Source organism: Magnolia sinica, chromosome 1 (assembly GCF_029962835.1).
Source record: "Magnolia sinica isolate HGM2019 chromosome 1, MsV1, whole genome shotgun sequence".
Lineage (NCBI taxonomy): Eukaryota > Viridiplantae > Streptophyta > Magnoliopsida > Magnoliales > Magnoliaceae > Magnolia > Magnolia sinica.
In genome coordinates, this window is record NC_080573.1 from 20,035,989 (window position 1) to 20,059,643 (window position 23,655).

General features: G+C 42.6%; 1 protein-coding gene across 1 annotated transcript; it reads left to right on the forward strand.

Annotated features, from left to right (window-relative positions):
- The first annotated feature begins 1,136 nt into the window (after window positions 1–1,136).
- On the forward strand, window positions 1,137–21,755 carry LOC131242475 (style cell-cycle inhibitor 1-A). Its single transcript, XM_058241132.1, has 4 exons — window positions 1,137–1,297; window positions 1,393–1,536; window positions 2,582–2,637; window positions 21,399–21,755. Exons 1-4 carry the CDS (start codon window positions 1,240–1,242, stop codon window positions 21,621–21,623), a joined length of 483 nt encoding a protein of 160 aa, XP_058097115.1. The 5' UTR covers window positions 1,137–1,239; the 3' UTR covers window positions 21,624–21,755.
- Window positions 21,756–23,655: the final 1,900 nt, after the last annotated feature.

The following is a 23,655-nucleotide window of genomic DNA, read 5'->3' on the forward strand; positions in this document are numbered from 1 at the left end:
AACCCTAGTCCCATATATGATAGCCGCATGGTAAATATTTAACCATTAAATACAATTTTTAACCATATATCCATCGCTTGGATCTAACTATTGAAGAACAACTTAGGGCCATAAATTTCCGGTCGGCCCATACGATGGTCTAACCCAATCTCAAGAGGATCCAAGCAAGGACTGAACCCAACACGAATTCTAAACTGAGGTGTCTAACCCAAACCTGACCCAACCCAACTGAACGGACCCAAACACATGTGGTTATTCCCAACCTAATCTAACCTAACCTGAATTTGCTACCTGAACCCAACCCGAATTCATATCAAGTTGCCGTTTTCCAACCCAAATTTATATCAGGCTGGCATTTTCCAACCCAAACCCAACCCCAAGACCTTGGCCTCCTGACCTGACCGTGTTGAACTTGGATGGGGTCAGTCGGGTTTGCGTTAGGGCTGAAAGTCGGGCAGGTTTAACCCAACTGACCGTAACCAACCTGATATTGAGTTGGTCTCAAGCAAGATGTATCTGAGTTCAATATTGTGCTTGAGTTATACAAACACTAATTCGAAAAAACTTAGGTTGGGCTTGGGTTGAGGTCTTGGGTTACCTGACCAAATTCAACCTAAACCCGATCGATATATAAGTATCTTATGAATTATAAATGAGTGTAGATTGTCTATGTTGAAGGCACAAGAAATTTCAAGGTTGCTACGTCTCATTGGTCCACGTCATTTTTGATGACTCGAGCTAATAAGATATGCCTAATTTCTTTCTCCCAAATAGATTGTGTGCTACACAACACAGCTTCTAAAGGAGTAGTTGTCCTATATTTTTACTTGTTTGTTTAAAAAAAATAAATTTCTTTATTATAAATAACCATATATACAATTAATAAAATAATAGATATAAAAAATAAGATACATATTGAAATATATTAGACTAATGTAATAATGACATATTAGCATGTATCCATCTGACCAACCCGACCATACCCGTATGGGTTGGGCTTGGGTTGAGAATTCCCAACCCGAGGTTGAGTTGGTTTGGGTTAGCATTGTGGTACAGGAACCTTGGGTTGGGCTAGGATCCGGCCCCGCCCGACTTTTCGGCCCTAGTTTGGGTTGATCGCAACCCAAGTTACTGGCGTGGGCCCATGCAAGCTACACCCGCGAACGAGAGAGAGCGAGAGAGAGAGGGAGAGGGCGCTAACAATCTCATATTCTTCCCGGAAAAGAGAGAAATCGAGAAATGGGAAGAAGCGAGGAGAAATCAAGGAAGCGGCACTCTCCTTCTATCCCCTCCGAAGGTTCTTCTCCCTCAATCTCTTCTTCAAAAACCCCAACAGAAGTTCGAATGCAATCTCATACCTCCTTTTTTCGTTCTCCTTCTCTGTTTCTGCAGATGAAAACAGAAGCAAGAAGCACAGAACGAGAGATGACAGAGAGAGGAAGGGAGAGAAGAAGACGGAGAAGAAGAAGGACGAGAGGAAAGAAAAAGATAAGAGCAAGAAATCCCACAGAAGCTCCACAAAACGCGAAGAGAGAGGTGAGTTTTGTTTGAATTCCTAACTCCTTTTGTTGGGAAATCAGAAACCCTAAAAAAATCCCTTCTCTTTATTCCATCTTTCTCCCAAAAAATTCTCAACCCGTTGGAGTTGTACGTTTCATGCATCGGTTCAGCTTCCTGATCTCCTTACATCACACTGATTGCAATGAACAATGGATGAGTGGTTGTGATAAACAGGGATATTGCAGTTTGTAAAGGTGGGCCCACCTTCCGTCAATCCAGACAGTTCATCTGGATGGTCCTGGCAGCCATCGGCAATGGGCCACAATGCGCCTTTGGTTGAGAATTCCAGTGCGCCAATCAGTAAAGTACTCCTCATTGTATATGGACCACTGGTGGTACATTAATTTTAGCCATCCATTTCTAGGCCTACAATCGCGTTGGAGCAAGTTATCTATAGCATCGCCCATCCATGGTGGTGGCTGGCAGGATCATGGATCACTGAAAGGTGGGCCCCAGCTGTAAGGGCACTGACCCAGTTAAGATGCCGCCAGTTTGGTTGTAAATACAAGCTATTTTCTTGCTGAGATGTAGTAAATTGCGTGCTAAACCATCACTAACATGTTATGATTTGTAGTTAACTCGTGTCCAAGGTTTTAATACTCGGTCTGGAAGAACTACAACTCGTCCCGGTATCAGACCAAGTCTTGTCACCGATGCTAACACACCAGTCCTTATAAGTCGAACATGGCATGACTCTGTCGACATCAGCCTGACTTGTCCTGATTCAGAACAAGTTGGACAGATTCGTGATCGAGTCATCCTATTTTGACATTTAGGTGTTCTGACTCGGACAAGTTCCCACCAAAACCGGCAAGACTCGGGCAATACTGTTCATATCGAATGATATTTAAAACCATGCTTGTGAATTGTGATTAGTCGTCAATTCAGATCTCCCCTTTGAGAAGTGATCACCTAAAACTACTTGCATGATGCAACCTTTCCTTGTTGAGTTTTAGAATTTGTTCCCAAATTTTCCCTTGAAATTATCAGTTCTGATCTTTAATTAAATTTTTTTTTTCAGGAATGAAGTCTGATGATAAGCGCAACCGCAAACATAGTAAAAGCAATCGTTACACGGTAAGTCCTGTTTTTTCCAATTACAATTATTGTAGGAATTGGAATTCTTCAACTCAATCAATACAATCAGGACATCCTGAATCAAAATCCCCTAAGGTTCACATGTTTCACCAGAGGAAAGAAAAAGGTACAACAACCATGACATGGGATTCTGTCTTATACACCTGCTACCCCTTGTAGATGTTTAAATCCAACCCAAATATCTTCTAAATCATGGCCACTGATTTGGGAAAATGTCAGCCCTATAACTCTTCTAAACTAACCCTAAAAGCTAAACAAACATGAGCCCTTATATTAAGCTAATTTCAAACGTGCAGCTTAATTTGGACTCCTAGTAAAACTTAAAAGAAAAACCCTAATATGCTGCTAGCTAAAACATGTGGAATCCAAGCAACAGACCAATTAGATTGCTTTCAGGCATTCTAAAATGCCAAACGGCCCATTATCATATTTCATAGCTGCCACAAAATCTTTTTTTAGTGAAAGGATGCTGACATAAGTACCTTGCTGTTGTCACCATGATATCATCATGACTTCACCCTTCTTTTTAACAGTCAAAATGCATTTCCCATCTTGCTCTTGGTGCGTGCTGATTTTGAACAAAATCCAACAGTCATACTGTGACCTAGTTCACTGCTGCAAGGTTGTTTTCAGGCCACGTCAGTCATGTCGTTCTTGGTTCTTCGCCTGCCCTCCTTGTGTCCGTCTCCTAGTCTTACGTTTTACTTTCACACCATCTAGTGGGAAAGCCATCCCCGCACATGTGTGCACACTAGTATCGCCTAGACACATGACAGTGGGTGCCCAATGTCAACTTGTCATCAAGCATTTAGCACAGCGATGTGGGAAAAAAAAAAAAAAAAGCCACTAGGACAAGTTTTGTAAAAAGGATATTAATATGTATCTGTTTTGTTCCAATAAATATAGATTTGTGAAAGGCAATCCTAATAGATAACCATATAAGAATATGATAAACATCACTCAAAAAAATTTTAAAACATGGTAGCCTATATGATTATGAACATCATGTAATCAACAAAAAATTCATGCTGTCCAAATTAAAAAAAATATATATGCAAAATTAATAGCTCGAATTGCCACTGATATTCAAACTATTATAAACATTTTTTTTTTTTTCTTTTTGGATAGATAACAATAATTTATTAAGAATCGCCGAAGCGAAAAGAATACAAACCCAACTCCAAACAAACTCAAAAATTGATGGGGGTCGAAGCTTCCTTAACATACGCTACCCATTTGGACACAAGCCTTTTGACCCTATCAATCACGATGTTCTCCCCTTCTAATATCTTGCAAAAACACCATCCATTCCTAGATCCCCAAATGACCCACAATTGCCATGAGGAGTAGCCGTCACACTACTTTCCGCTCCTTCCCTCCACCCCCACCATGGCACCATGCCAGGCCTAGAAGAGCTCCACCGACTTAGGCATTGCCCACGCCGTACCCATGCATGAAAGGAAGAATTTCCAGATGCTAGTGGCAAAAGGACAATGGATAAAAAAATTATCAATCGATTCCTCATTTCCCATGCACATAAGGCAAATGTTTGTCAGCATGAGCGCTCTTCTTTGAAGATTGTCTACCAATCAAACAAAAGCTGCAACTCTAGGGGGAGCACCGTAGAACCAATGATGAAATGGGTGATCCGGCAACACGGAGATGAACCAATATAAAGCTTTAACCGAGAACTTGCCTGAATTGCTACCTGCCCACGTCATGCTATCTTCTTGGGAGGGGCCAAGAACAACCAAATTAAGAATCTTCAAAAGTGCTATAAACCATACAAACTTCTCCCCAACCCTAGAGTAGCAATCCAACCACTCGCACATACCTATCCACTCTAGCCTGGCCAACTCAGGGAACAAGCCCTGAAACACCTAAGAGCCACACCAGATATCCACCTAGAATTTGATTCCAGACCCTGAACCTACTTGTAAGACATGCCCCTTCTCACCATGTGTTGTGTTCCCATGATTGCTTTCCACCACCACAAATAGGCATGACGATAAAGGATCACCCCGGCGGAGACCTCTAAAACTTTTGAAGTGACCTTTAGAAGATCCATTTCCTGAAATGGAAAAAGAGGTCAATTGCACGTAAGCTTTGATCCAACCCTTCCATTTGCTACCACATCCCATCCTCCTGAGCATGTAAACCAAAAAATTCCAATCAACATAGTCATAAGCCTTCTCAATATCTAATTTACAGACCAGGTCACTTTTCTTCTCCCTGTAAGTAGAATCGACACATTCGTGCCCAATAAAAAAATGTGTCCAAAATATGTATGCCCGAGACAAAGGCCCCTTGAGTTTCCGATATCACTTTGTGGATGCCCTCCTTAAATATGGAGGTGAGAATTTTGGCCAGCATCTTGTACAAGCTCTCGATAAGACTTATTGGTCTAAAATCCTTCAGATCTTTGGCTCCCTCTTTCTGTGGAATTAAGGCAATAAAGGTTGGCCCAAGCTTTGACGCCATGCTCCGAGAACTCCACCACAAATTCCGATACATCCTTCCCCACTTTGTGCCAAATTTTCTGAAAGAATGCCAAGGAACTGGCATCCAACCCGAGGGATTTGTCCCCGCTCAAAGATCCCACGGCCAATTTCGCCTCCTATTCCGATATCCTTCTTCTCAGCATTTCCTCATCAACAATAGATAGCTGCATAAACTGCAAGCCATCTACAATCGGTCTCCCCCATTTGTCTTTAGACAACAAATTCCGATAATAAGACACAATAGCATTGCTAATTAGCTCCTTATTGGAAGTGAGTTTTCTGTCAACTACTTGGCTAGAAATCCTGTTGGTGCGAGCTTTGGCACTAGCAACGTTGTGGAAGAAGCAGGTGTTTTTATGACCTTCTTTGAGCCAAACAGCCCGCGATCTCCATTACCATCTAATTTCCTCTTCTTTTGCCTTGTCCACATATCTATTTGATAGCCCATCTCTCTTCTTTCTATCCTCTTCTGACAAACCTGTAACCTCTTTCGAATCCAACTCATAAATCTCATCAACTATCTTATCAAACTCCACATTTCTTTTAGCAAGGACTTCTGTCTTCCATATTTTTATCTTCTTTTTCATCATCTTCAACTTTCTAGCTAATATGAACCCTATGAAGCCTTCAACAGAGAAGACTAACCACCAATCTGCTAGTAGTTCCTAAAGTCCTTGAACTTCCATCCAAGCCAATTCAAAACCTAAATGGTTTAGGACCCCAATCTTCTTCATCAATATTCAGCACGATAGGACGATGATCGGAGATGGTTCTTGGTAGCCCTTTCTACGAAACGAGAGGATATCTATCTAATCTAATTCGGCGAGATGAGAAACTTGTCCAAAGTCTAGACGTGACAGCCCCAGGGTCTCTTGACCGTTAAATCAAGTAAACCCAACACCTCCCAAAGGCAGGTCCACCAACTCTTTTGGTCGAATTCCCCAGACTGTGCACATTCTAGGATAAGATTTAAATGGATCACCTCCTTTGCCCGATCTCGCCCTCTTCCCTCCAATAGTCCTAGCCGCAAAATCATAAATTTATAGAGCATTCTAGGCCGATAAGCTCCCTCCACCCTCTAGGGGTTTTCTTGGCTTTGAGCTGATTCACTTCTTGAAAGTATTGAGATGCCTTTTCTTGTGCAAATTGGAAGAAGGTTTGCACGTCTTCATCTGTCACCCCAAAATACATCCCCTGCCATCCCCCTTACCCTATCTAGCACGTCTTTAGCCCACTTCGTTGCTCTGTTGAAATACTTCTGATAAGCTCCTGCAAAACCCAAAGCACCTGTTCCATGATAGAGCTCTGCCCAGATTTCTCCACGCACTCACATCCAGAGCTTCCTCGAATCTCTCCACCTCGGCTAGGTCTCCTACTAAGGCCATGCTACCGGATTGAGAGCTATCAACTCCTTCAAGAAGAGCTTGACTTGTCAGGCCTTCCTTTATGCACTCTCAACTCTTAGTAGCCGATCTTAGAAGGAGAATGTTGTTACTTCCCTAGACCCATGTCGATCCCTACTTTCCTACAGTATCTTTCTATTGGCAACCCCCAACTTCGAATGTGTTGAAATTCCCATTCAAGCTCTCTGGAATAACCGACTTAAAATATCCTTCTCCTAAATGTCCCCCCACATGCCAAGCTCTAAAGCAAGTGAAGAGGGGATGGACATCTGCATGTGTTGGACTATAGTCTCATACAGGCCAAAGTCACGTGCCGCTTTTAATAATGTTCGCGAGTCACATGTCGCTGCAACTAATTCAAGAGAGTCACGTGCCACTTCAATTGAAATCACATTTGGGTAGAAGTCACGTGACTCCTCTGCTATCCAACGTGAGTCCCATGCCGCTTCAACTAACGTGCAAGCTGGAAGGGAAACTTCCTCAGTAGGTCTGCATCAAGGCATGGAGCCTTCTAGACACATGGCACACTCTGGGCTCCCCTCCTGTTCAAAAATGAGGATCGGATTAGGCTCCCCATCTGAGCCTATCTGATCTAGAGCGACCTGGTGCAAGCAAATATTGCCCTGAACTCCCGTAGGAATAGCTTCTCCACGTGTCTCGACCGCATTAACCCTACCTCCACCACCCTTCCTTACACGACTGGCATCCAGACACATGTCGATTCCCTGCTTCGGTGCTTCAGCGGGGCATCTGATCGGTATAACTTCTTCCGCAACTGCAGGTCCCCCTTGTCTAGCACCGGTCAATTTTGCCACCTTAAGCCTCTAGAGATCTCCCCACTTGGGAGAGACAACATCCTTCTCCTCCCTTTGGATTGGCAAGAATACTTTCCTTTCCCCGATGAATGCTAAGATGAAGCTTGGGAGAACGTCCCCCTTCCTCCGTCTTATCCGAACCCTTCTCACTCCCGTCTCCTCTCCAAGCTTGATCTAAGGGTCCAACTCCACAAATTCTCCCAAGCATGAAGCTACTACAATAAAGAAATCTTCTAGCCATAGTTCTAATGGCACTACCCAAATAAGGACCCAGATATCCTCCATCCCAAATAGATAAAACTCTTCCCACCTCTGAATCTGAAGGATTGGGTTGTTCCTGTGCAAAACTCCAGCCATCAAAACCAAATCTCTTCAAAACCAAATCTCTATTAACCCTCAGGCACAATCGGATCCAGAGTTCATTATAGTCTATGGGTTTGATGATGTACATCTACGGCTTCAGACGACAACACTCATCAAGCCATCTCCTAAGTAGAGATATGGGATCTCCGTCTTTAATCAATGCCATGATCAAGATCTGTAGAGACTCAAAAGCATAGTTAATCACTCCTTGACTTAAACGTACGACCTTCTTGTCACCCATCTTCTTCGTTATCACCCCTCTTCCCGAAGCATCCTCAACCACCTCCTTTCTTTCTGCGTCCCCTGTAGCCGATTCAGGAGTGTCCTTCTCGCCTGTTAACACTTCCTTGAATGATTGACTCCCCTTATCAGAAGAAACCTTGCCTCTTTTGCTGCTCATGAAACCTCAAGCCGATACTTTTCCAGCAATGGGTATGTTCTTCTCCCAATTAGAACTCTCTTCCCCCTGTTTTTAACTCCGGTCTGAACCTTGCTTGCTACACAAAAAGCTTTACCCCACCGAAGCTTTCCCCATGTAACATTTGCATTGCCTGTCCTAACTCCTTTGAACTCATCCGCACAAAGGCGAAGCCTCTGGATGCATCGTTGTGTCTGTTTCTAGGCAAGACGACATCCATGACAGCACTGGCTCTACCGAAAGCTCTTGAGAAGTTAATCAAGAGCCAACCCTCTGGAAAACCTTGCATAAACAGTGTGGGGTAACCCGAGATGAGTGGTCGGGTTCTTCCTTCCTTCGAATGGTCCATTTGCCTCCACATCACCCTCTACCACCCTTCTTCGTTCTCATCCTAAGATGTCACCCGCCTGCTATCGTTACCATCCTTCCCTTCATGTTCTCCCGTCATCTTTTTTAACCTTATAAACATCATTGTCGTAGTCTCATCTTAGCCTTATAAACATCTTAGCCTCATCTTAACCTTGTAAACCTTATAAACATCATGGTCGTATTCTCATCTTAGCCTTTTTAACTCGTTGATTTTAACCAACCTATGTAATTGACTCTTAGATAGCGCGTGTGGGAGTTTTGTGCCCTCATTGCTGGTTGTGAGCCTAGATAGAGGAGGGTTGCATCAATTTGGCAGTGAGCATGAAACTTTTGCCACAACTTTTATCATGAATCATGACAAACGTAACAGGATTTCGTGTAGCTGACCCCAACTGGTTGGGATGAGGCTTTGATGATGATCATCATCATTGTCATCTTAGCCTTCTCCCAAAAATTTGAATTTGGCTTCTAAATGGTACACTGGTGAAACTTTGACGATCAGCTGCCCCCTAGGCATCAACTGTCCTCTTTTACCCCAACTATTTGAGCTAGGCATGGTAGAATCTCACATGGAAACCACCCACATGTTGGCACAATGCCACCTAGCATTTTACCCCCAACCTAGCTATTACTTACATGCTCGAAATGTAAAGCAAGCAACATTGGGTCATGGAGGAGCAATTGCTAGGCAAACCACTAAGCATGAAAGCACACAAATGTACCACCATTACCAAAAGTGGATAAAGACACGCTAAAGTAGTTGGCTACATGGAATTGCATTGAGTCTGCTGATACCTGTTTGCCAATACTTATAATCAAGGCTCCAAGCCTACACACCACACCAATATCTTCTCAAATTTCCAAAATTTGAAATTTCTTGAATTTGGTTCATTAATTGAGCTGGTAGAGACTGTAGTGTGTGCAAGTGATCGAGAGTTCAACCCTTGGTGTTACCTTGTAAACCTTACTAACATACCATATCTATATATATATATATATATATATATATATATATATATATATATATATATATATATATATATATATATATATATATATATATATATATATATAAAATAAATCCATCGTCTCCTTACAAATACAACCCTAAACCATACTCTCATCTCCCTCTAGGTATTTCTATTCCTATATTTGTTTGGATCATTGTTTCAAATAGCGCCCGTAGCGTACGCTACATAGCGCTACGTAGCGTTCCAAATAATGTAAATCCCCTGTAGTGTATGCTACAAGGGTTGTAGCGTACACTACAGCTACGTAGCGTCTGTAGCGTAAGCTACAATGTATATTTTTTACTATTTTAGTTTTTTATTATTTTTTCAGGTTTTCTTTGTTTATAATGTTGAGAAATGTGACACTTGTATTGTACTTAATACTTTTAACCTATGAGATTTTTATTTCTTTTCATAATTGTGACTTGTGGTTTCAATTAGACATTATTAATTAAAGTGGTTTGCTTATAAGGTTGTTGATATGATAATTATTTGATTTGGCCTATATATGTGGATTGGCTTTTGATAAATGATAACTAATAACTTTTTTGAACATGCTTATAATTGATAAAATGAATCATCTTTTAGGCATTTTTATATATTTTTTTCTTTTTTTATTCACTATTTATTATTTTTGTCCTATTTTTAAATTAAAAAATAGAACTATCGTGTAGCTTACACTACACGCTACATATTTATGCTACACGCTATAGATGGCTGAGCGCTACACATCACGCTACCGCTATTTAAAACACTGGTTTGGATCAACTTCCTCCATGACATATCTTGTTCTTCACTGCATCTCCGTAACCATCTATCTCAAAAGACCTTTCATTCTCTTTTTAACTTTAATGACCCTTGTCTTGTCAGGCTTCGCAGAGAACAACCTCCCAAAATTCAGGCTGAATTGTGGTCTGTGGGGCAGGCATCCCTAGTTATGAATTTTAGTGTGGTGGATTAGACTTCTTGTTTGTGACTACTAGTCTTCTACTTCCCATGTGACAAATCATGTTGCATCCTCTCAAATTAACATCAACGCCCCCTAGAATCTCATATGAAATGGAACTTTTGACTAGGCCTGCATCCTATTTAAAAGTCATGTTGAACACTCCCAGTTTTTGTCAACCACCATGGAATCTTGGATAAGGGCAAATTATATATGGGAAGTTTCGAGTCTCTGTGTCACTCTGGATTTCCAGTCTCTAGATTTCTCCTCCAAGTGCCAACAATTACTCAAGTGAAATCCCACTCCCAATGAAAGACCCAAGGCAGGACAAAACTTCTAATGACTCAATATTGTCTGTGCTATCTGATGGTCTTTCCTAATGACAACATTCAGTGTTCTCTCATGTGAATCCTAAGGCCTGCAGTAGGGGTCACAATAGGCCACGCGAGGGCCAGGCTACGGTTAGGCCTTGTCCTGGACTGAGTTCCCTACTTAGATCCAAAAGTGCTTTTGAACTACACGTGTATGGGGAATGGGACCACTCACAAGTGTCTTCAAATTGTCTATTCTTTTGTATCAACATTGGCAGTGAGCATGAAACTTTTGCCACAACTTTTATCATGAATCATGACAAACGTAACAGGATTTCGTGTAGCTGACCCCAACTGGTTGGGATGAGGCTTTGATGATGATCATCATCATTGTCATCTTAGCCTTCTCCCAAAAATTTGAATTTGGCTTCTAAATGGTACACTGGTGAAACTTTGACGATCAGCTGCCCCCTAGGCATCAACTGTCCTCTTTTACCCCAACTATTTGAGCTAGGCATGGTAGAATCTCACATGGAAACCACCCACATGTTGGCACAATGCCACCTAGCATTTTACCCCCAACCTAGCTATTACTTACATGCTCGAAATGTAAAGCAAGCAACATTGGGTCATGGAGGAGCAATTGCTAGGCAAACCACTAAGCATGAAAGCACACAAATGTACCACCATTACCAAAAGTGGATAAAGACACGCTAAAGTAGTTGGCTACATGGAATTGCATTGAGTCTGCTGATACCTGTTTGCCAATACTTATAATCAAGGCTCCAAGCCTACACACCACACCAATATCTTCTCAAATTTCCAAAATTTGAAATTTCTTGAATTTGGTTCATTAATTGAGCTGGTAGAGACTGTAGTGTGTGCAAGTGATCGAGAGTTCAACCCTTGGTGTTACCTTGTAAACCTTACTAACATACCATATCTAAATATATATATATATATATATAGATATATATATATATATATATATATATATATATATATATATATATATAAAATAAATCCATCGTCTCCTTACTGTGCTATCTGATGGTCTTTCCTAATGACAACATTCAGTGTTCTCTCATGTGAATCCTAAGGCCTGCAGTAGGGGTCACAATAGGCCACGCGAGGGCCAGGCTACGGTTAGGCCTTGTCCTGGACTGAGTTCCCTACTTAGATCCAAAAGTGCTTTTGAACTACACGTGTATGGGGAATGGGACCACTCACAAGTGTCTTCAAATTGTCTATTCTTTTGTATCAACATTGACCCACTTGATGATTGGACAGCTATGGGCCATTCATCATTGGCCTTGGCTCGAACACTCGGCCTAGATTTCATGCTTGGGCTCAGACCTCAAGCCAGCCCAGGCCATGGCTCTGCAAGGCCAAGCCGCTTAGTCTGCAGTGCTTCAAAACATCTTAAAATACGCCTGATACTCCTTGTGCTTTTGAAAAAACAAAAAACCAACAACATCAACACAAAAGTTTCTCATCCACAAATTGGAGGCAATAGATACCAGATCGCAGATAAACATTTAAGGCCTATATGGTAGATGCATAAAAATGACTTCATCACATTTTAGTTAATGGTAAGTATGTATTGGAGATCAAGATCTCTAATGCCCAATTACTGTTAACATGAACTCATTATGTATTAGAGATCAAGATCTCCAATACAAAATTATTGTTAACTAAAATGAGATGAACACATTTTTAGGCGTCTACCAAACAGGGCCTTAATGAACTTGTGAATTAATTTTTTTATCATCTATAGCTAATATTAGGCTTAGCCTTTAATTTATGGGATTTTGACCAAAGTAGCCTTGTGTTATTGCCAAACGCCCCAAAAATCAGAAGCTTTAAACAAATGCCCTAGCTAGCCCCTTGACACCTATTTCAAAAAATTTGGGACAAAATTACCCTTGCTTGCCAAGCTACTTCCACTCTCGCTCCGACGACCATGAACACTGAGACGGAGAAACGAAGCGTGCCCTAATTTCGAAGTAATGTAAGGAAACAAGATCTCCAATATACTTTCTGGCAAGCTACTTCCACTCTCGCTCCGACGACCATGAACAACTCCAACCACCATGAACAACTCCGACGAATATGAGCTGCTCTTACGACGACTATGAACGAGGACAGTTTTAAGGAAACAGGATCTCCAATGGATCCTCACCAGACCCTCCTTGCTAGAGATGAGCGAGAGTGGAATGTGGTCCCCTCTTCTCGACGCAATCGTAAGTTGGTTGGTGACAACCGGAACAAATAGTCTTTCTACCCCACGTTATTCGTGAAAGGATATCCCCATGGCTAGTATCCCTTAAACTTAGAGAAGAGTTTTGGCCGAGCAGGAGCTATCATGGACGTCGTTATGCCTAAGGATAGAGAATCAGGGGCTTATTGCGGCTTTACTATGGTTCGTATGAGCAGTGAAGCGGAACTGGCTAGGGCGGTTGCCATGCTTCACGACGTTAGCTATGATGGGAAAAAAATGTTAGTTCAGAGGGCACGGTTCGACCCAGAAACCCTGTTGTTTTCTTCACGTCAGAAACGTTCCTCTATCATAACATCTAAACCACCGTCCCATCGGCCCGCTCTAAGCCTGCCTCAGAGACAGTGTTCCGTCGGACTGTCTTTTGAAGATGCCCTTAAGGGACCAACTGGATCTAACCCGCCTAACCCACCGCTGGTAGATCCCCTGGCCAATCCCCTGCAGAAGACTCTCCCGGCCTCTCCGAACGCCCCGCCAACTCAAGCAACACAGATGAGCGACTTGACTTTTCCGTTTCTATTGATCAAGCAATTTTCGAGAAAAATTGTGCAGTCCTCGCCAAGTCAGTCTTCATCCTAACAGAAGGAGCGTCAATACCGGCAGTTAGATCATGGATCAGAGATTGCACTGGTTTTCATTACGGTAATTCCGACATCAAACCTTTGGGTTACAACGCCCTGTGGGTGCGAGTCTGTCCAGGGTTAAACCCAGATATGCTAACCATGGTAGGGCAACTGCACGCCTCTGGCCCGGTTAAGAACATCATTCCATGGGAGGAATTCTCTGCCGTTGGCAAGGAGAATATTTGGGTTCTCATTTGGGATGTTCCAATGGAGTGCTGGTATGATAAATTTCTCATTAAAGCTGCGTCTACTCTAGGCTTCCTCCTTGAAATTGATTCTAAAACTCAGCTAGGAGTCGAAGTGGTTGTTAGCAGGGCAAGAGTCAGAAGAGAAAAAGGCTCTTTCCTCCCATCTCACATCTGTGTTCACGTCGCCAACAGGGTCATTTCTCTTCCTGTTCAGAAGGAAATTCCTGGAATGATTCATCCGAGATGGGGTGACGTTTGGAGCTCACGGGTTCCGGCGGAGATGGAGCCAGTGCTCATGCGGGAGAACCTTAGAGAAGGAGTACCGACCCCATCCTCTCGCGGACCACCGGTGCTGACGGACTCTATCTCGACTGCAGCAAACGTCCATCTGGGCGGCGTCAGGCCTAATCAAAGAACACGGGGCACCCCCTCATTGCATCCGGAGTCTCGTTTGACTGCTAAAACCCCAGGTGCTGGCGAAAATATTCTTCTTATCTCCGAGAACGCAACACGCATCCGAGATAATCAGCTTGACTTAATGGCGGACGATCTTTCTTCGATTCGCTCTGCCATCATCGAGACACGTGGCCGCCTGTATAACCCCAGCTCGAGTAATATTTATGACGTTTCTATCTCAGGTAGGAGATCGCGGCATGTGCCTCCTAATCGCCTCATCGACCGCAGTAGCTCTGGCCACGTGGAAGCGCATACATCGGCTCCTTCTCTTACCTTGCTTGTCGATATCGGGTCTGCCGAAGTGGGTCCGCTCGCGACCCGTATCTACTTCTCTCCACGTAAACGGGGAACCCTCATCTTACCCGATCCAGTCCCTTCTAAACCCAGGCCCGTCCTCCTTCTGCACCCGATTCTAACCGACATTCAGATCCCAGATGGCTACCCACAGCTTTCTTCCTTCAACCCTTCCCCCTCTATCCAGCATGATGACATCTCCAGAGGCGATTTATCAGATGACGTGTTGTCTGACTCCGTCGACGCCTCTCCCTTTCCTTCAACCCAAAATCATTCGCACTCCAACTGCAGAGACTGGGCGGACCTGGGACCCATCACCTTATTCCAGGATGACACACCCGGGGATGTGATAGTTGCGGAACCCCTCCAGATGTGTTCAGAGATCCCTTACCAGCATGAGGAAGACAACTCATCCGTACGGATGGCAGGAAAGAGTAAGGAGGAAATTTACGAAGAAATCCACGACAAAAAGTGGATCCGTGATGCAGTGGGTTGTGTGGGTCGAGCGTTGGGGCTCTCCTTGGGAACCGTCCAGAAGATTACACAGGCCTCTTTCAATTCATCAAGAATAGGGGCAGGCCGTTACCCCCTGTTAAGCATCCTGCTAAACAGTTCTGCCGATCCGTTAGTAACAGAGAACTTCTCCGCCTCCAATCCTCTCCAGTTTCGTCTGCCACGTCCTCAGTTCGTCGAGGGTGAAAGGGTACTCGGGGAAGGTCGGTTCCCCAATGATCATTCTCTCTTGGAATGTTAGAGGGGTTGGCTCCAAGCAGAAGCGAAGCCTTATCAAACGCTCTATCAGGAGAAAAAAGCTGGATGTCATTTGTCTTCAAGAAACCAAAGTTCCCTCCTTTTCTGCAGCGCTTCTGGCCACCCTATGGGGTCCTGCGGATGCTCAATTCGTCTCCTTAGACGCAAAGGGGTCTTCGGGAGGCATTCTCATAGCCTGGCAATCCTCTAAGTGGGACTTACAGGCCTCTCTCTCTGGTTCCTTCTTCAAAGCGGTTATTCTTCGAGATAAGTCCTCCCCATTCTGTTGTATCATTATTTCAGTTTATGGTCCTAATGATGATTCTTTAAGGTCCATCTTCTGGGATGAACTAACTGCCGTTAGATAGTCCTTTTCAGGCCCCTGCTGCTTCGTGGGTGACTTCAATGTCATTCGTTTTGCCGACGAACACTCTCGGAAGAGGCGTTCTACCCCGTCCATGCATGCCTTTTCTAATTGGATTCAAGATCAGGAGCTCGTTGATCTCCCTTTGGTTGGTGCCAGATTCACCTAGTCAAATGGCAGAAGTTCCCATATTCAGTCCAGACTTGACAGATTCCTCCTCTCCTCGAATTGGATAGAGGAATTCCCCTCTCTCAATCGGCCCTGCCCAGGTCGACTTCGGACCACTGCCCCATTCTCCTCTCGGTCGTCGATGCTGATTGGGGCCCCAAGCCCTTCAGATTCAATTCGGCTTGGATTAACATCGCCAGCTTCAAACAGTTGATCACGGAATGGTGGGACTCGTTCCACGTTCCTGGTTTTGCGGGTCACTGCCTACCGTCGTATCCCGCATCGACAAGCTGAGAAGAGATTTCTTATAGTGCGGCAAAGATAATCAGCATAAGATCCATCTGCTGAGTTACACCAGATTGATTCCAGGGTCGAAGGTGATATCCCATCTTCAGAAATATTAGCCAAACAAATCCAGATTATCAAATCCTTATCTTCCAGAGCCCTCGAGGATGAAGTAACTTGGAAGATCAAATCGCGGGAGAGGTGGCTATCTGAAGGAGACAAGAATACTAAATACTTCCACAGTTTAGCTAACATGAAAGCCCGGGCAAAGGCCATCCACAGCATCATGGTTGATGGCAGACAAATTGGGGACAGAGAAGAAATCTCTAAGCTTGCTGTGGATCATTTCTCCTCTCCTTTCTTCTGAAGGATGGACAAGACCCCTATTGGATGGGACCCTTTTCTCTCTCTCCTCGACTCGGACGCCCTTTCTCTGGAAATTCCGTTCTCAAAAGAAGAGGTTAAATCGGCCCTTGACGCCTTGGAAGGAGACAAATCCCCTGGGCCTGATGGGTTCCCCATGTCTTTCTTTCAACATGTTCGTGACGATATTCTCCTATTTGTCCACGAATTTCATAAGAGAGGCAGGCTATTGAAAGGTTTGGGGGCTTCCTTCATTGCCCTCATTCCTAAAAGTTCTGGGGCAACGTCGTTTTCTGATTACAGGCCCATCAGTTTGATTGGCTGTACTGAGAACCTCTCAAAACCACTCTTTACCATATCTTGATGCATAGACAAGTGATCTCCAAATTCAAAATGCCTTCATAAGGGGTAGACAGATCACGGACGGAGCCCTGATAGCCAATGAAGTTCTTCACACTTGTCACAGGTCGGAATGAAGAGTGTGTTTTGTAAGCTCGACATTGAGAAGGCATACGATCATGTCGACTGGGATTTCCTGCATTACATGTCTCCGTATGGGCTTTGGCGATAAATGGAGAATGTGGATCAAGGCCCGCGTCGATTCTGTTGTATCATTATTTCAGTTTATGGTCCTAATGATGATTCTTTAAGGTCCATCTTCTGGGATGAACTAACTGCCGTTAGATAGTCCTTTTCAGGCCCCTGCTGCTTCGTGGGTGACTTCAATGTCATTCGTTTTGCCGACGAACACTCTCGGAAGAGGCGTTCTACCCCGTCCATGCATGCCTTTTCTAATTGGATTCAAGATCAGGAGCTCGTTGATCTCCCTTTGGTTGGTGCCAGATTCACCTAGTCAAATGGCAGAAGTTCCCATATTCAGTCCAGACTTGACAGATTCCTCCTCTCCTCGAATTGGATAGAGGAATTCCCCTCTCTCAATCGGCCCTGCCCAGGTCGACTTCGGACCACTGCCCCATTCTCCTCTCGGTCGTCGATGCTGATTGGGGCCCCAAGCCCTTCAGATTCAATTCGGCTTGGATTAACATCGCCAGCTTCAAACAGTTGATCACGGAATGGTGGGACTCGTTCCACGTTCCTGGTTTTGCGGGTCACTGCCTACCGTCGTATCCCGCATCGACAAGCTGAGAAGAGATTTCTTATAGTGCGGCAAAGATAATCAGCATAAGATCCATCTGCTGGATTGGCAGGACGTATGTAGGCATTTCCAGGATGGAGGGGCAAGTGTTAAAAACTTGAAGGCTATGAACAAGGCTTTATTGGGTAAGTGGACCTGGAGACTGGGCTCTGAGCTGACTGCCTTATGGAATTTAATTATAAAAAGTAAATACGCCACGTCTCATGGTGGGTGGTGGACCAAGGACTCCACCTCTTATAGAGCCTCCTGCATCTGGAAGGGAATTTTGCGGTCTAAATCTTCGGTTGTTCAAAAATCTACCTTCCACTTGGGGAATGGAACGGCTATCCGATTCTAGGACGACCTTTGGCTGGGGGACAGTAAGCTGAAGGATCGCTTCCCCTCTATTCATTGCTTTGCCGTTGACAAGGACACCGCTATCGCCGACTTATATTATCAGTCCACATCCGGGATAGTGTGGGATATTAGATGTTTCAGAAGCTTTCACGACTAGGAGGTCACTGATTATGCTGCCTTACTTGATCTGTTATCCAGGGTCTCTCCGATCCAATCTGAGCCGGACAAACTTCTATGGATAAGAAATAAATCATCCCGTTTCTCGGTCAAATCTCTATATGAAGCTCTCGCGCCCCCTCCCCCCCGCACTTCCGTTGTCAGCCCTTTTATCTGGAAGTATCCCGTCCCTCCTAAGCTCCTTTGCTTCGGTTGGTTGGCAGCTAAAAACCGGATCCTCACTATAGACAATCTCAAGAAGATAGGGATGCAGCTAGTAAACATCTGTTTGTGCTGCATGGCTAGCGACGAATCAGTGGATCATCTCTTTGTCCACTATCCCTTTGCTACTCAGATTCGTCAGGATTTTTTTTCTCGTTTTCATATCAATGGGTGCATCCCCGCTTTTGCCTCTTCTCTTCTGGCGTATTGGCATGGGTTCAAGTTGGGCAAGGCTAAATCAAAGGTGTGGAAGATGGCTATTCTGGCCATTTGGTGGGCAATTTGGAAAGAAAGGAACGATGGATGTTTCAACAACTCTCAGTCCTCTCCTCTTGTCGTCGGTTCAAGGGCTAAAAGTTTGATTATTGAGTGGGCGGCCAACGTTTCTTCTCTTAAGGACTTTAATTTTCTTTTTCTTGGCTTGTAATGTAGGCTTCTGCTATCTCAGCAGCTGCCCTTTGTTTTGTACTTCCCTTTCATTTTAATATATTCTCTCGTTACCTAAAAAAAAAACCCTTGCTTGGAGGTTAGTGCCCATACAGACCTTCTTCTTCTTCCTTTGTTGTTTTCATAGGACTTTTCTTCTTCCTTTTCAAGCATGTCTTCCAAGGACCCACCACCACTCCCTTCGACTATATGTTCTAGCATACAGTCACTGCCATTAACTTTTACGGTGTATGGGCACCACCAACAACTTCTACGGCCCTAAAAGCAAATATTGTTTTTGCTTCGATGACCACGTTTCTTAGAGATGGAAGCCATTGATAGGTGGAAGACATTTTGAATGGATTTTTTATTCTATTTTATTGCATAATAGCTTTTTTTTTTTTTTAAGAGATGGAAGCCACTTTTGGTTGGGAATAGAGAGGAATGGTCATGGTTGTTATCGTGGGGAGAAGTGGTTGTCGAATGTAATTTGAGGTGATGGATGGTTGTAGTTGTTATGTGAAAGACAATGAAGGACATAGAATTTGGATTTTATAATATATTGCCTTGGAAGACAATGAACGTATATCATTTGTTAAGGATCGTGGTTGTCATGTATTAAGGGTTGAGGTTGTCAAGGTCTTGGTCGTGGTTGTCATGTGTTAAGGGTTGAGGTTGTCATGTGCTAAGGGTCAAGTCCACTCCGTCCATTGGATTTAGAATTTAATTTAACGTCGTGGACCAAAGAAAGAGTTACATCCAAAAATTCTATGGCCCCCAAGAAGTTTTCAATGGTAGGTTTTCAGTTTCACTACTTTCTATGGTATGGTCCACTTGAGCCTTTGATATGCCTCATTTTTGGGCTCATGCGCTACAATGATCTTCCCAAATGTATGGACGACATGGATAAAATACATACATCACAGTGGGCCCCACAGGACCACCCATCTCTAGCTAGGTCCTACTATCCAATCCGCGTCACATCCCATCATGTTGATGCAGATTTTGAGTAAAAGCCTTTTACTGGAAGTTCCTGCCACCGGAAGCTATGCTGGGCGCACCATGATGTTTGTGGGAAATCCACTCCATCCATCTGTTTTGGAAGATCATGTAAAGACGCGAGACCAAAAATTAGACAAATTTGAAACTCAAATTGGCCACATAACTAGAAACAGTGGAAAAGGGTTGCCTAATGTTCAAACCTTTCTAGAGTCCACTATGATGTTTATATGCAATCCAAACTGTTCATAAAATGGCCCAAATGCTCATAAAGTCCTTACCACAGGGATGAACTACAAGAATAAAAATATTAGCCTAATCCAATGCTTCTACAGCCCCATGAATGTTTCAAACGTGGGCGTACGATCTCCACTGTTTTCTGTTGTGTGGCCCACTTAAGTTTTTGATCTATCTCATTTTTGGGCTCATGTCATAAAATGATTTGGCAAAACATGTGAACGGTGTGGATTTCTCACAAACAACATTGTGGGCCCCACAGTGTTTACCCCATCCGAATCCCTCCCGCCATCATGTATTGGGCTCAATGCAATTTGTAATAGGTGTCAGGGGGTAGCTAGGGCATTTGTTTAAACCTTCCATTTTTGGGGAGTTTGGCAATACCACAAGGTTACTTTGGTCAAAATCCCTTAACTATCTTAATATCAGCCTTTAGATTAAGTTAGAACAGTCCTATTGGCCAGTAAAACTCCTAAACCTAGGATAGCTTGCTAACCTACATATCAAATTTACATTACAAAAGTTTAGATCACAGGCTTTACTTTAGAAGTTTCAAGATCGCTTGAAGCCTATTACTAGACCTACATGTCCAGCCCAGTAAGGGTTTCAGTGGGCTTCATGATGTTGTTGATGCCCAAGTACTGACACATCCCTGTTCCCTGTTAACTCATTCAGAAATTCCTAGATTGTTTTCTGAATAAATCAATCTTGGGCACACTGGGAAGTTAGTCAGCACTCGATGCAATGATATTTGATTTCTTGTTGCATTTCGTCATTGCTTGTACTCTCATTCAGTGAAGAAAATCAGCTCCCTCCCCTCCTCCCCTCTGAAATGATTGAAATCTTTTTAAGGGAAAAATGCATCTGCCCCATATTGGCCCAGTATCAGCCTGTTATGTGCCAATATCAGTTTGTTATAGCCCTTTATTGGCCCATTACAGGTCCATAACAGCCGTTGCAGGCCTTTTTTCTTTTTTCTTCTTTTTTTTTTTTTCCCCAAATAGGGCGTTGTGGGGCCGTAACTGCCGTAACGGGACTTTTTTTCCTTTTAATCAGTTTACAGGCCCTTTTTTTAATTGGTCATTACAGCCTCATATCACGTAATGTGCACCACCATTGCCATTGCATAACAGCCATTACAGCTACGAAGTAATCGTTTTTTAATACCATGCTTAGGATTCATTGTGTCCTGTAATATCAAATTACAACTTGCGAAATCACAAATGAAGAAATTGGTGGAAACAGCAGTACTTTGATGCCTCGGAGTGAGATTTGCTGATACTTCGGGTTCTCTGCCAAACAGGATTTCAAAGAGCTGTCCAATGATGACTACTTCGCCAAGAACAATGAGTTCTCAACCTGGTTGAAGGAAGAGAAAGGGTTGTTTTTCTCTGACCTCTCATCTGAGGATGCACGCAAGCTGTTCTCGGGCTTTGTCAAGGATTGGAACAGCCAAAAGCTGCAATCCCATTACTATGAAGGTATCACAACTGGGCCTCGGTCAGCCCATAACTGGAAATTTAAGTAGTGTATATGATATAGGTGCAATAGTTTCCTTCAAAGCTTGGAAATGATGTTCCTTTTGTTGTTCATTCTGTGCACTTCCTTATGTACTAAGCATACCCCAAATGCAGTTACAATACAGAAATCTCTTTCCTTACTATTCGGATTAGGGGTTAAGTAGGGGAAGGCAAGGAAAGCAAACTTGTAACATAAGCATATGGTAAACTGACATTTGTGCTAGGGAAGGGATTTGCACCTCTCTTTTTTTCCTAGAGATTTTCCCTTTGCATTTTCAATTGCTTGGTTTGCAATTTTTAAAGGAAATCTCTCCTCCCTCTCAATGTTGTCATACAAACCTTTTATTTTCTCTGATGTTTGTCAAAATTGTTATCACAATGCAAATTGCAATAAGGGTTGAATTGTATCATAAATCATAAGTTTATATATATATATATATATATATATAATTTTCTTAAAATTTGAAAAATACGAAAAATACAAATAAATCAGGAAAAAAAAAACTCATCAATCATCTTTTTGTCATCAATATGCACCAAGTAAAACTATGTCCGATAGCGTTGAAGGATTCGTATCTTTCCTTTTTTGTCTATGAAGAAATTTTCTTGAAAAACATTCAAGGATTTTTAGTAATTTATATTCTTGTTGCCTTCTTGTATGTAGAATCATGTTGGAAAAGCCGCATTTGATTACTATAGACTGACAAAAAAAAAAGATTTTTTTTTTATTTCTAAACATCATTCCACAATACATTTAAGTCAGCATGATCAAAACCATCCATAGACATATTCCAGATAATTCATACATCGGTTTGGTGTTTCAACCAGTTTTAAAGTAAGAAATTTTTATTTTTTTTAAGCTTCATAATTTAATTTAATGTTGAAAAGAATATATATAATTTAATCTCATATAAAGAATAAATAAAATAATTTACATTTCTTAAAGCCCTCACCGGTTTAAAAACATAAAATAAAGCCAAGAGAAGCTTTTAAAATAGAAGAGAACAAGTATAACTTGAATGGTAAATCATAGAATCATAAGATTCATATAAAAAAGGGATTCAAGGTGAGATTTAAATCATTTTGCTTAAGATTCAACTCAAAATTATATTTGTAAATCGTAAGATATTGACAACACTGGTTTCACCATTTTGACTTTTTCAATAATAATAAAAAGTTAACGAGTACTTTGATGAGGAAAGCAAATGGGTTTTCTTTTTAATGTAATCAAATCAAAGGAAGTATCAAATCAATGAAATTTGGTTGCCTTCCCTCTCTTAGCTTAGTTTACCCCAATCCAAGCAGGCTGCCTATGACATTTGTCAAATCAAAGGTGCAAACCCCTTGCACCTCCTTTTCCCCACCCAAGGAGCCTGACCCGGCTTTCGACGTGTTATATCCCACAAATGTGTCATTCTGATTAATTAGTGGCCCTTTTGATCAACATGTAGAATAGGAACGTTCAAGTTGGAAGTAGGGATTTTACCACTTTTCAAGCTGGACCACATCAGGCCGCCCACCCAACTATTTCAGCCCATGTCATGCTCAGGCCTTGTGAACCTTCTAGATCAACCTACCATCTATTTTGACATGGACATGTGGTCCACCTAAGGTGTAAAAGGACTTTGGGTCTAGTGTCTATGTCTAGTACTCGTCTAGAATTTATATATCCAATCAAAAGTTTGCATCCAGAATTTACATTCCAAATCAAGAGTTCTAACAAAATTGGGGAATTATTTGATACGTGAGTTGTGTGTGTTCGTTATTACGCAGGCATACAAAAATTGTACAGATTGCAAACAATATCTAAAATTAGAAATCATTGTCCTAACTAATAGTCCCCTAATCAAATTGGTTCAACAATCCTAACCACTTATTTGTAGAACTTGTTTGTTGGCATTGGATCATTGGATGTTTTTCATGTAAGTGTCCAAAAATGGTTCACCAATCCAATAAGCAGATAAAAACCAATCAACCAATTTCAGCTTGATAGTTTTAGATTTTAATCATGTGATGGATTGAATACAGCATGAAGGATTT

Coding starts and splice junctions, on each gene's coding strand:
- LOC131242475 (XM_058241132.1), top strand. CDS start 1,240: ATGGGAAGAAGCGAGGAGAAATCAAGGAAGCGGCACTCTCCTTCTATC. Junction 1,298..1,392: donor TCCTTCTATCCCCTCCGAAG/GTTCTTCTCCCT, acceptor CTGTTTCTGCAG/ATGAAAACAGAAGCAAGAAG. Junction 2,638..21,398: donor GTAAAAGCAATCGTTACACG/GTAAGTCCTGTT, acceptor TCTGCCAAACAG/GATTTCAAAGAGCTGTCCAA.